At 36.2% G+C, this 13327-nt stretch overlaps 1 protein-coding gene across 3 annotated transcripts in view; it reads right to left on the bottom strand.

Moving 5' to 3' along the window:
* Positions 1–13327, bottom strand: part of LOC123948254 (BEN domain-containing protein 5) — a 1602508-nt gene that overhangs the window by 750817 nt on the left and 838364 nt on the right. For all 3 annotated transcript variants that reach the window (XM_046014945.1, XM_046014955.1, XM_046014970.1), the window contains one exon: positions 1535–1629. In XM_046014945.1, coding sequence (XP_045870901.1) covers positions 1535–1629 — 95 coding nt within the window. The remainder of the gene's footprint in view (positions 1–1534; positions 1630–13327) is intronic.

The raw sequence follows: 13327 nt of genomic DNA, 5'->3' as shown, positions 1-13327 counted from the left end.
AGTTGACTTGATGCAGCAAAGCAAGAAAAAAAAAAAAAAAGAAAAACTTTTATCTTTTAATAAACAGTTTTCATTATCATCCAATGCCTACACTTTTACAAACCTGAGCTTCTCAGCCCAGCATTTATAGAAAATTTCCAAGTATCATTCGTAGATAAAAGCACAATTCACCATTTATGAATTGCTAGTTTTCTATAAATATAGACATTTGGAGATGATCTCACTAGGCATTAAAACTTGAACAGGGATCAAAGCTAGAATAATATTAACAATTCCTTGCATTTGTATAGTGTTTTACATAATACTATTAATAATAGATGACATTTATTGAGCACTTAGCAAGTGCCAGGCACTTTACATGTAAATTCTTATAACGAATTCAGTTTAGTTCAACAAACATTCAATTAATACCTACAGTGTGATAGATTAATAACACTGGTTTCTGTCTTTAAAAACTCTCATTTTGGTGCATTCAATCAAAGTTTGTTGAAAGAATAAATGAATAGATGGATGAAAAATGGATTGGTTTGGATGGTACTGTGGGGTAATAACAATAACACGGGCTCCTCCTCTCAATATCTATGGTGTTGGGAAAGTACTTACCATCTCTTAGCCTCCATTTTTAAATCTGTAATATAGGAATATGTAAGCTCTCCCTTGCAAAACTGTTGTGATAATAGTGCCAGAAATGTAAAATATGTAAAAAGAATAGGATCTCAGTAAGTGAGAGTAATCATCATCATCATCATCATCATCACTACCATAATTAATACCATTTTATTTATTTATTAAAGATTTTTATTTATTTATTTGACAGACAGAGATCACAAGTAGGCAGAGAGGCAGGCAGAGATAGAGGAGGGGAAGCAGGCTCCCCACTGAGCACAGAGCCTGACATGGGGCTCGATTCCAGGACCCTGGGATCATTACCTGAGGCATAGGCAGAGGCTTTAACCCACTGAGCCACCCAGGTGCCCCCATAATTAATACTATTTTAAATAAGCCTATCAAACTCCTCACCCTCGTTATAGCAATGAACAAGTATAACTTTAACATCCACAAAGCATACAACATCTATATAGAAATTCCACAAAAAAAAAAAAAAACAAGCAAGGCAAGGGAAATCTAAACTGTAGTTCCCATGTTCTATACAATGTTCTATACAACAATGTTCTTTGTTATTTTTCATATATTACATAAAAAATGTGTTTGTTATTATACAGCAAATATATACAATGTTCTATACAACATTCCGAAGATACCATGATAAGAGGCCAACAAGAACAGGAAGTTTACCAAATAACAGACTATACCTTCCCTAATAATGGAATGCTGGTCACTCCATATGAGGAACCATGTTCCTTATTACAGCATTCTCAAAGAGCCCTAGACCTAGAGCCCAAACAATAGCTATCAAGAAACTCATCTTAATCCCATCAGTGCCAGTGAGGCTAAGTCCTAGCCAGTCAGCACATAAACTTTGAGAACTGGGTCAAATTCCCAACCAGAAGGAGGCCCCATTCTGATCACTTACCATTTGGGTCTGCTTGTAGATTTCACCATAGGGGCCATCCCATCTCTATATAGACTCTTGGTTTTACTGAAGTTAACAATGTTGAAAATGACTCTCTGAAAAAAAGGGAAAAGTTTATCAGAAGACTATGCTTTGTAAGTTATCACTTCCTGATCATCAGGAATGGAAATTATAAAGCAAGATTAGAAGAAGTCATATGAAATAGCTGCCAGCAGTAAAATGAGAAAAAATGGTGCCTGCAGAATATCAATGTATTTGTACCAGCTTAGTATAGTGGTCAGGAGCACAGACTCTGGAACCTGGAAGCCTGAGTTTTAATCCCACTCTACCACTCTCAAGCCATGTGACCTTGCCAACCTACTAAACCTTTCTATGTCTCAGTTTCTTCATTTGAAAAATGGGGATAATAAAGTACTTAGGGCACTTAGAATTACTGATGATAATTAAGTAAGGTAATATATGTACAGTGTTTGGAACCATGCTTTGCACATAGTTAATGTTACATAAATTTTAACTATCATTATTAACTGTGCCCTTTCTCCAGGCTGACCTAGAATTTACAGAGAAATGGATAATAGTATTACTAGAGTAACAGTATTGCATTTAAAGTTCAGAAAAGATAACTGAATGCAAAACTGAAATTAAAAAGTTTTGTAACTGTTCAGCCCCCTTTCACTAGACCTGGAGGATATAGGTCCCCTTTTGCACCTCCTTTTGTTATCCTCTGCTTGCGGCCAGGGGTTCTGAGCTCAACCCTAATCTCAGCACCAATTTGTAGAAGCATAGGTTCTTGGATAAGTCCCTTCCCCTCTCTGGGCTTCACCTTTAAAATGGGGGAGTGGAGTGCTCTAGATACTAAAATCTTTCCAGAAGGGTAGTAGAGTTAAGAGATCAGCCTTAAAGGAAACAAATGCGAAAATGAACTTTTGGGACTTCATCAAGATCAAAAGCTTCTGCACAGAAAAGGAAACAGTCAACAATACAAAGAGGCCACCCACTAAATGGGAGAAGGTATTTGCAAATGACAGTACTGACAAAAGGCTGATACCCAGGATCTATAAAGAACTTCTCAAACCCAACACACACAAAACAGATAATCATGTCAAAAAATGGGCAGAAACAGCAAAGGAAACAGTCAACAAAACAAAAAGGCAACCCACAGAATGGGAGAAGATATTTGCAAATGACAGTACAGACAAAAGGTTGATATCCAGGATCTATAAAGAACTTCTCAAACTCAACACACACAAAACAGATAATCATATCAAAAAATGGGCAGAAGATATGAACAGACACTTCTCCAATGAAGACATACAAATGGCTATCAGACACATGAAAAAATGTTCATCATCACTAGCCATCAGGGAGATTCAAATTAAAACCACATTGAGATACCACCTGACACCAGTTAGAATGGCCAAAATGAGCAAGACAGGAAACAACGTGTGTTGGAGAGGATGTGGAGAAAGGGGAACCCTCTTACACTGTTGGTGGGAATGCAAGTTAGTGCAGCCACTTTGGAGAACAGTGTGGAGATTCCTCAAGAAATTAAGAATAGAGCTTCCCTGTGACCCTGCAATTGCACTGCTGGGTATTTACCCCAAAGATACAGATGTAGTGAAAAGAAGGGCCATCTGTACCCCAATGTTTATTGCAGCAATGGCTACGGTCGCCAAACTGTGGAAGGAACCAAGATGCCCTTCAACGGATGAATGGATAAGGAAGATGTGGTCCATATACACAATGGAGTATTATGCCTCCATTAGAAAGGATGAATACCCAACTTTTGTAGCAACATGGACAGGACTGGAAGAGATTATGCTGAGCGAAATAAGTCAAGCAGAGAGAGTCAAGTATCATATGGTCTCACTTATTTGTGGAGCATAACAAATAACATGGAGGACATGGGGAGATGGAGAGGAGAGGGAGTTGAGGGAAACTGGAAGGGGAGATGAACCATGAGAGACTATGGACTCTGAAAAACAAGCAGAGGGTTTTGAAGGGGGGGGTGTGGGAGGTTGAGGAACCAGGTGGTGGGTAATAGGGAGGGCACGTACTGCATGGAGCACTGGGTGTGATGCCAAAACAATGAACACTGTTATGCTGTAAATAAACAAATAAAAAAAAAGGAAAAAAAATGGGCAGAAGACATGAACAGACAGTTCTCCAATGAGAACATACAAATGGCAGACACATGAAAAAATGTTCATCATCACTAGCCATCAGGGAGATTCAAGTTAAAACCACATTGAGATATCACCTTATATCAGTTAGAATGGCCAAAATTAACAAGATGAAATAATGTGTGTTGGAGAGGATGTGGAGAAAGGGGAACCCTCTTACACTGCTGGTGGGAATGCAAGTTGGTGCAGTCACTTTGGAGAACAGTGTGGAGATTCCTCAAGAAATTAAAAATAGAACTTCCCTATGACCCTGCAATTGCACTACTGGGTATTTATACCAAAGATACAGATGTAGTGAAAAGAAGGGCCATCTGTACCCCAATGTTCATAGCAGCAATGGCCATGGTCCCCCAACTGTGGAAAGAACCAAGATGCCCTTCAATAGATGAATGGATAAGGAAGATGTGGTCCATATACACGATGGAGTATTATGCATCCATCAGAAAGGATGAATACCCCGGGCTATGGATATTGGGGAGGGGAGGCGAACCATAAGAGACTATGGACTCTGAAAAACAACCTGAGGGTTTTGAAGGGTCAGGGGTGGGAGGTTGGGGGAACAGGTGGTGGGTAATGGGGAGGGCACGTTTTGCATGGAGCACTGGGTGTTGTGCAAAAAGAATGAATACTGTTACGCTGAAAAAATAAATAAAATGGGAAAAAAAAAAAAAGAAAGGATGAATACCCAACTTTTGTAGCTACATGGACAGGAGTGGAAGAGATTATGTGAAATAAGTCAAGCAGAGAGAGTCAAGTATCATATGGTTTCACTTATTTGTGGAGCATAACAAATAACACATGATGGGGAGATGGAGAGGAGAAGGGAGTTGAGGGAAATTGGAAGGGGAGATGAACGAGAAGAGAGTACAGACTCTGAAAAACAGTCTGAGGGTTTTGAAGGGGTGGGGGTGGGAGGCTGGGGGATCCTGGTGGTGGGTATTATGGAGGGCACGTATTGCATGGAGTACTGGGTGTGGTGCATAAACAATGAATTCTAGTACACTGAAAATTAATTTTAAAAATTAAAAAAATTTAAAAAAAGAGATCAGCCTTTGTTTTGGTAAACAGTTTATTATTACAAGTGGAGAGGAGAGATGGGGAAAGAGAAGAGAATTGGGGATAAAGGATACTCAATGACCATTGAAATAAATCCAAAAGAAAGAGGATGAGGACCAGAGTAAGGGCAGGAAGAGTAGTCAGAGAAATAGGAAACCTTTCAAATGGTTACCATAGGCTAGTTTTTCTATCCATAGGCAGTGAAAGAGAAGGAAGCATCAAAATTCACATATTATTGCACTGAAATATTTATTGTGTGATGTATTATATAATATCAAGTGCTAGGAATTTTATACATTTTTATAAATGTTCAAATATTTTTCTATAACTAATATTAGATATTTTTCTATAACTAAAATATTAACCTCTCCATTTTATAGATGTGGAAACTGAGCTCAGAGAAGTTAATTAATTTGTCCAAAGTCATGCAATTACTATATGGAGAGTTGACATTTAAATCCAGGAAATAAAAAAGATAAATGTAAAATGTCCATGATCTCTACCCTTGAGTTATTCACTAAAGTTCTAAAATTCCATAACTATAACCCAGCCAGTTTTTTAAAGGGCAAAAATAAATACAATGGCAATTTTTTAAGCCTTTAAAATTTTGTTTTCTTAAAAGAGAAGATCAAAACTATCTTCTCTGTCTTCACAGTTGTGACTACCATAGAATGCTTTGCTCTATGAAATAAGCTCTCAGGAATAACGTGTTTTCCTTTCTGCTCAGAGACCTAGCTACCAATCCCATCACCAGGCATTTCAGTTGCAGACCTCTCTTCTGTCATTAAATTAAGTCATAAAGAATGCCCAAGACTCTTCAATTATTAATAACCTGGACCTGCCTGTTGTCAGTTCAATTACTTCTCCCAGGATCTTGACTACTGTCTGATTTAAGAAAATCAATATCAAGGGAACAAATGGCCTTTGAACCTTACAGGGCTAATTTCCCTTTTCTCTTCTGAGATTTTCCAGATGTCAGATCCATTTACAGTGAACCTGGAAGCCATACCGCACTTTTAGGATCTAGGCTAATGCTAAGTATAAGGGAAATCTAATATAGAAATACTGTTCATATGTGAAGCTGGAATAAAGAAATGAGAAAGTGAAATATCCATTGATCATTAATATCTTACTATCCTCTGCCCAGGAAGATTTCCTAGATCTTTTAAATATGCTATATTATTTAACTGCTCCATCCATAAACAAAAGTTGTCTATGTTAGCCCAATTTTAGACATGAAGAAATTGAAATAAAGACTCATAAAAACTATACTTTCTCTATGACAGTCCATGAAAAAAGAACACCATCTCTTGCCATTCTCCACCCAAACTTTTTTTTTTTTTTTTTAGTTTTCCAGCCTATTGAGCAAGCCAAATGTGGCTGTGAGAATCAAAGGTATGTGGAAGTAGGCAGTGCAGGAAATGTTGGCTCTCTGTATTTTACTCTTAAGTATCTATTATTTACCCCCAAATACATCACAAGAAATGGCATCCATAAGGCGATGGTAACAACAGTTGCAATAGCTAACAACTCCTAAGTACTTTTCTATGTACCAAATTCTGAGTTAAGCACTTTTTCACAATATTTCAGTGTTTTGTATATTAGAATCACCTCATCATATATTAGAATCACTTGATAACTTTTAAAAACTACTGATGCTGGGCCTCAATTTCAATCATACACTCTGATATCAGATGAATTATTTCATTTATTTTGAGGATAACAAACTTTTTGAGACATAGACTACTTATTATCCCTTGTTTATGGATGAGGCAAGTAATATTGAGATTACATTAAGTTAATAAGTAGTAAGATCATGGACATTCTAGACCGATACATCTGGACTGAAACCCAGTTCCCCAATAGTTCTGTGAATTGGGCAAGATAATTTTTCTATTGATTATTTATATTTAAAATTGTGATGATAACAGTATTTTAACAAACTTTTATTAGAATCTATGAGGTTAAGTTAATCACCCAGTACCTTGTACCTACCTGATAAGAGGTACTCAATATTTATCAAACGTTCCTCCTTATCTTCAATAAAATAGGAAATTTTAGTTCATTACAACTTCTTCCTTCCTTTCTTTTATTTCTTTTTCTTTCTTTTTCAGATTTAAATTTTTAATCTAGGTTTCTTGTTTTAGCAGTATGATACTCTAGGTCAGAGCTTTGTAAATAGTGACCTGCAGCACACTGATAGGCTGGGGATGGATTATAGCTCTCAAACAGCCATATGTGTGGCCCAGAGCTCTGTCTATTCTGACCAAGCAGTTCATGGTGCTATGAAGGAGTGCAAACTTCATTCTAGGTGTTAAGCCATGGAAGGATCCAGTGTGGCCAGGGGTATAGTGATGAGCCTGCATGCTGGCTCACCAGTGGACTTGATTCTCTGGCTTTGCATATATCCAATACTTTTGCCTAATCATGAGTAAGTTTCCCACTTAAGGTTATCCAAGCTACTCCCAGGGGCTATTCTAAATAGGCATGTGCATGCTATAAATTAGAGGGTCATAACAATTTTAAAATATTTCATTACCTAAAAACATTTTATTAAAAGTCTGTATGTGAAAATCATTTTATTTTCACATGAAATTTCAACATTGCAATTATGAGTGAAAGGTAAGGGAGAGCTGTTGAATGACTTAAATATAATTTCATACAGTTTAAATATTTGAACAGTTTTAAATTTTTATCACTTTATTGTGTGAACAGTTTCTCATTGATGATGGTGACTATTAAGATTTTGAAGAGGTTGTCACTGAAAAGTCTTGATTAGGAATCACATGTATCTATTACAGAAATAAAAACCTCATATAAAAATGATATGTTCCTAGACACAAACTTTAGAGTTTCAATTAAAAATCTGAAGATTGATTGATTGATCTTTAACATTTTAGAGAGAAAGGAAGAGAGTTCTATTCAAACCTAAGTCATGACAGCTGCCTGGGATAATACACAATCTTCACAAAGAAGAGAGTGCTCCAGGGAAGGAACACTTGGGGCGGAGTTATGTATTTTGTTTTGTTTTACATACAGAATTACACATCAAGATAAGGAAGAACATTCCAGAAAGTTAGGCTTTTTCTTATATTTTTATTAATGTACAAGTCAGTATGACTTTAATCTTATGGGAGCCAAAGAAACTCTTTTGCTTTTCTTTCTTTCCTTTTTTTCATTTACTGCGATTTTTTTTTGTTATGTTCAGATAGCCAACATATATTATTACATCACAGTTTTTGATGTAGTGTTCAATGATTCATTAGTTGCATATAACACTCAGCGCTCATCACAACACATGCCCTCCTAAATACCCCAAAACTGGCTACCCCATCCCCCCACCACCCCTCCCTTCTGTGATCCTCAGTTTGTTTCCCAGAGTCCAGAATCTCTCATGGTTTGTCTAAATAAACTTAACATTTGATTTCCTCTTTATAATTTAGGTTTATTTTTAAATTATGTGTTAATTTTTTTACCAAACTTCATATGGTTATCCAAGAAATGTTCCTGTTCCCCAGTTACCCTAACATTCTGTACAATATCATCTTCTCTGTGTGAATTTATTATTATTTTCTCTATACCTAGGCATGAAAAAAGCTGGACAATGCTGCCATAGATAACCTTTTGGAAAGTCCTAGAAACCATAGGAATGTTTGGGATCATTCTTTTTTTTTTAATATTTTATTTATTTGACAGAGAGAAATCACAACTAGGCAGATAGGCAGGCAGAGAGAGAGGAGGAAGCAGGCTCCCCGCGGAGCAGAGAGCCCGATGTGGGGCTCGATCCCAGGACCCTGGGATCATGACCCGAGCCGAAGGCAGAGGCTTTAACCCACTGAGCCACCCAGGTGCCCCGGGATCATTCTTTACATAATGAGTTCCTAATAAATAGAAATCTACAGATGCCAGAAAAATACAGAGGTGCAGAAAGCAGGTTATTGGTCTTAGTATCTAGGAACCTACATTTTAATATCCATACAAGGATAGCAAATGAGGCCTTAAATCTGCATAAGCCAGGATGTTTGGAATGAGATACCTCCATAAATCTAGTACTCTCAAAAAATATAGTATTAATAGAACTATGTTCTAGAAAGAAATGACAAAGAAGCATACCTAAATATTTCTGGGTTTGAGGTAGAAAAAATAATTTTAAGAAATGGGCCAGAACATTTTTACATTTGGTTTGAAATTACACTACAACTTGGACTTAAGAACACAGGTCAAATATTTAAAATAAATTTAGTTAAAGGCAGATACCCCTGAAAATATCCCTATACTCCTAGCAAAAACAGTGAAATGTTGCTTTAAATGCACACATTTGCAGCCCAAAAACATAGAATTTCCATAAACAAAGTCCTGTGAGAGGTTAAGCTTTCACACATATTTATAAAACATATAAGGAAATAATCCACACTAAAAGTGAGACTCAACCAAAAAATAAATAACTGAATTTGGCCACCGAGAATTTCAAGTCATAAAACTGTCTGGTCAAATATAAGGAAAGTATTTTTGAAATGACTAAAAAATTAAAATAACATTTCAAACAGGTGAAAACAAACAAAACACAATAAAAAATTAAAGACCAGAAATATTCTCTAAAAATTTAAAGAGGGCTAAAAACAAAAAATTAAAGAGGGCTTCTAGAAATACATTTTTTATACTAACTGATCTTAAAATTCAGTAGACAGGTTAAAATGCAGAATAGATGATATTTCCAAAACTCAACACAGTGAATTAACAAAATATGACAAAAGAATGCTGAAGAAAAAAATAAAAATCTAAATTAGAGATGAGTTATAGAAAGAGTGATAAGACAAACTGGGAGAGGCAAAAATCTCAAAAGAAAATGCTATTCAGATTCAAGAATCACAAGTCAATCCAAAGGAGGATTTAAAAAAAAAAATCTAGATATACACACATCATAACAAAACTGCACAATACAAATATAAAGGGCATTCTTTCAAAGCAAATCAGAGAAAACATAAGTTATCTACAAAGACACAGAAATTAGACTTAAGCAGACTTAACATTGGCAATGTGAGAGAGCTAAAATAATGTAATTACTATCACCTAAGAATAAAGGTAAAATAAATTTTCAGACAAACAAAGCTAAGAAGTATAGCAGTTCCAGACACTCAGTGAAGGAGCTACTTACTAAAGGATGAACATCAAAGAAAGAAGCTGAACACCAAAGGTAATAGCGGCAAGAAACAACAGTGAGCAGAGTAACCAGTAAATCTAAATAAGAATTGATTGCATAAAATGATTATTATGGAATAATAAATTTGATAAGTGCTAATAAGCTTGTATCAAAACACTGGTCAACAATAACAGATATGTTTCAAACTGGAGTGAAGTGGAGGGAGGCAAAATCAGAGTTAAATTATGCTAAGTTCTCTGTATGGTTCCAAAGGAGGACAGGGATGTTAACTAACTTGAGACATTACTATCAAATAAGCATGTGGCAGTTTTAGAATAGTCACTATAATTATAGAAACAGAAGTTATAAATTCTGAATGAGTAAGAAGAAAAAGAGAATAAAGAAAACATGACAAATATAATAGAAAATTTGACAGGATGGGAGGATAAAAAGCAAAGAAAAAACATTGTATATGGAAAACCCAAAGTAAGATAGTAAAAATAATTCCAAATATCAGTAATCATAAAAATTGGAATTTGATTAATTTACTTATTTAAAACATTTCTCTGCTTTACTTATTTCACTCAGCATAATCTCCTCCAGTTCCATCCATGTTGATACAAAAGTTGGGTATTCATCCTTTCTGATGACCGAGTATTATTCCATTGTATATATGGACCACATCTTCTTTATCCATTCATCTGTTGAGAGGCATCTTGGCTCTTTCCAGTTTGGTGATTGTGGACACTGGTCCTATGAACATTGGGGTACAGATGGCTGTTCTTTTCACTACATCTGTATCTTTGGGGTAAATACCCTACAACGCAATTGCAGGGTCATAGGGTAGCTTTATTTTTAATTTTTTGAGTGAAGTAAGTCAAGCAGAGAGAGTCAATTATCATATGGTTTCACTTACTTGTAGAGAATAAGGCATAACATGGAGGACATTTGGAGAAGGAAAGGAAAAGTGAACTGGGGGAAATAAGAGGGGAGACAAACCATGAGAGACTGTGGACTCTGAGAAACAAACTGAGGGTTTTGGAGAGAGGTGTGGGGGAGTTAGGTGAGTCTGGTGGTGGTTATTAAGGAGGGCATATATTGCATGGAGAACTGGATGTGGTGCATAAACAATGAACCTAGGAACACTGAAAAAATTAAATTTAAAAAATAAATAAAATAAAATGTTTCTTAAACTAATTAGGAAAATAGCCACATTTACCATCTTTCCCAGGTAATGACTAAAATGTAACATCTAAATGTAGAGATATTTACACAGTAATGTAAAGGTAATTTAAATATAAAAGGTTAAATAATATTCCATTGCATGTGTATACCACATTTTGTTTATCTGATAATCCAATGAGGGACATTTGGATTGCTTCCATCTCTTTGCTATTATGAATAATGCTACTGTGAGCATGGTATTTATTTTTAATGTTGGTTGTATTCAACAGAAGTCACAAGGTTCTGGGAAATATGACAATCAACCATTGAGAGGTGGCACCAGATGACTTCAGCATATCACTACCGGCGGATGAATGGGGATGAATGAATGGGGATGCATGCACATAAACTTTCCCTTGACGATTTTAAAACTGGGAAGCTTTGGGACGATTTAAAGTACGCTAAGGAGCTAAGATGGTGGTGTAGTAGGAGGACTCAGGGTTTGCCTCATCCCTCAAACACAATTAGGTGACTATCAAAGCTTTCTGAGTACTCAGGAAATCAATCTGATGACTGAAAAAACAAACTGCACAACTGGAGGGAGAGAGGGAAAGAAGAAGAGAAAAGGCCACTTCCAGGAAGGTAGGAAGTGCAGAGATGTAGTATGGGAGAGAAAGAGATCACTGTTGCTGTAGAGACGAAGGAGGCCTGGTTGTGGAGAAAGGCAAGAGAGAGTGAAGTGAACAGGGATAAGCACAAGGAGAAAACAAATGGTGTTTGGAAAACTGGACAAGCAATGCAGAAGAAAGAAACTGGACCATTTACTTATACCATACACAAAAATAAATTCAAAATGGATGAAAGTCCTAAATGTGAAACAGGAAACCATCAAAATCCTAGAGGAGAACACAGGCAATAACCTTTTTACATCGGCCATAGCACACTCTTACAAGATATGTCCCCTGAAGCAAAGAAAGCAAAAGCAAAAATAAACTATCAGGACTACATCAAAATAAAAATCTTCTACACAGCATAGGAAACAATCAACAAAACTAAAAGGAAACCCATGGAGGGGAGTATATATTTACAAATGATATATCTGATAAAGGGTTAGTATTTAAAATCTATAAAGAACTTACAAATTCAACACCCCCAAAAACAAAGAATCCAGTTAATAAATGGGCAGAAGACATGAATAGACATTTTTCCAAAGAAGACATACAGATGGCTAACAGACACATGAAAAGATGCAATGTCACTCATCATCAGGGAAACCCAAAATCAAAACTACAATGAGCTATCACCTCACACCTGTCAGAAAGGCTAAAATTAGCATCACAGGAAACAACAGATGTTGGCAAGGATGAGGAGAAAGGGAAAACTTATTACATTGTTGGTGGGAATACAAACTGGTGAAAAACAGTATGGTGGCTCCTCAAAAACTTAAAAAATAGAACTACCCTATCACACTACTAGGCATTTACACAAAGGATACAAAAGTACTGATTCTAAGGGATGCACCCTGAAGGTTATAGAAACATTATCAACAATAGCCAAACTATAAAAAGAACCCACCTGTCCATCAACTGGTGAATGGATAAATGAGATAAATATGTGTGTGTGTGTGTATAGTGTATGTCTGTTTATATAGTATATATATATATGTAATTATATATATAGTATATCACATACCCTCCCCAACATCCATAACCCCCTCCCCCTCTCCCAACCCCACCTCCCCCCAGCAACCCCCAGTTTGTTTTGTGAGATTAAGAGTCATTTATGGTTTGTCTCCCTCCCAATCCCATCTTGTTTCATTTATTCTTCTTCTATCCCCCTAATCCACATGTTGCATCTCCACGTCCTCATATCAGGGAGATCATATGATAGTTGTCTTTCTCCGATTGACTTATTTCACTAAGTATGATACCCTCTAGTTCCATCCACGTCGTCGCAAATGGCAAGATTTCATTTCTTTTGATGGCTGCATAGTATTCCATTCTGTATATATATCACCTCTTCTTTATCCATTCATCTGTATATATATTATATTTATATATGTTATAGCATATTAAAAATTTGAAAATTCATTATTAGAAACAATGTAATTCACTGAAATCTCAGCAGAGGAGTGTGTGTGTGTGTGTGTGTGTGTGTGTGTGTGTGCGTGCACAGGAAAGTTCATAAACAGATTAAAAATTTCTAAGGAACTTAGCAAACTCAACACCCAAAGAACAAACAATCCAATCA

Source organism: Meles meles, chromosome 1 (assembly GCF_922984935.1).
Source record: "Meles meles chromosome 1, mMelMel3.1 paternal haplotype, whole genome shotgun sequence".
In the NCBI taxonomy this organism is placed as follows: Eukaryota; Metazoa; Chordata; class Mammalia; order Carnivora; family Mustelidae; genus Meles; species Meles meles.
This window is presented reverse-complemented; position numbering and strand designations above follow the sequence as displayed.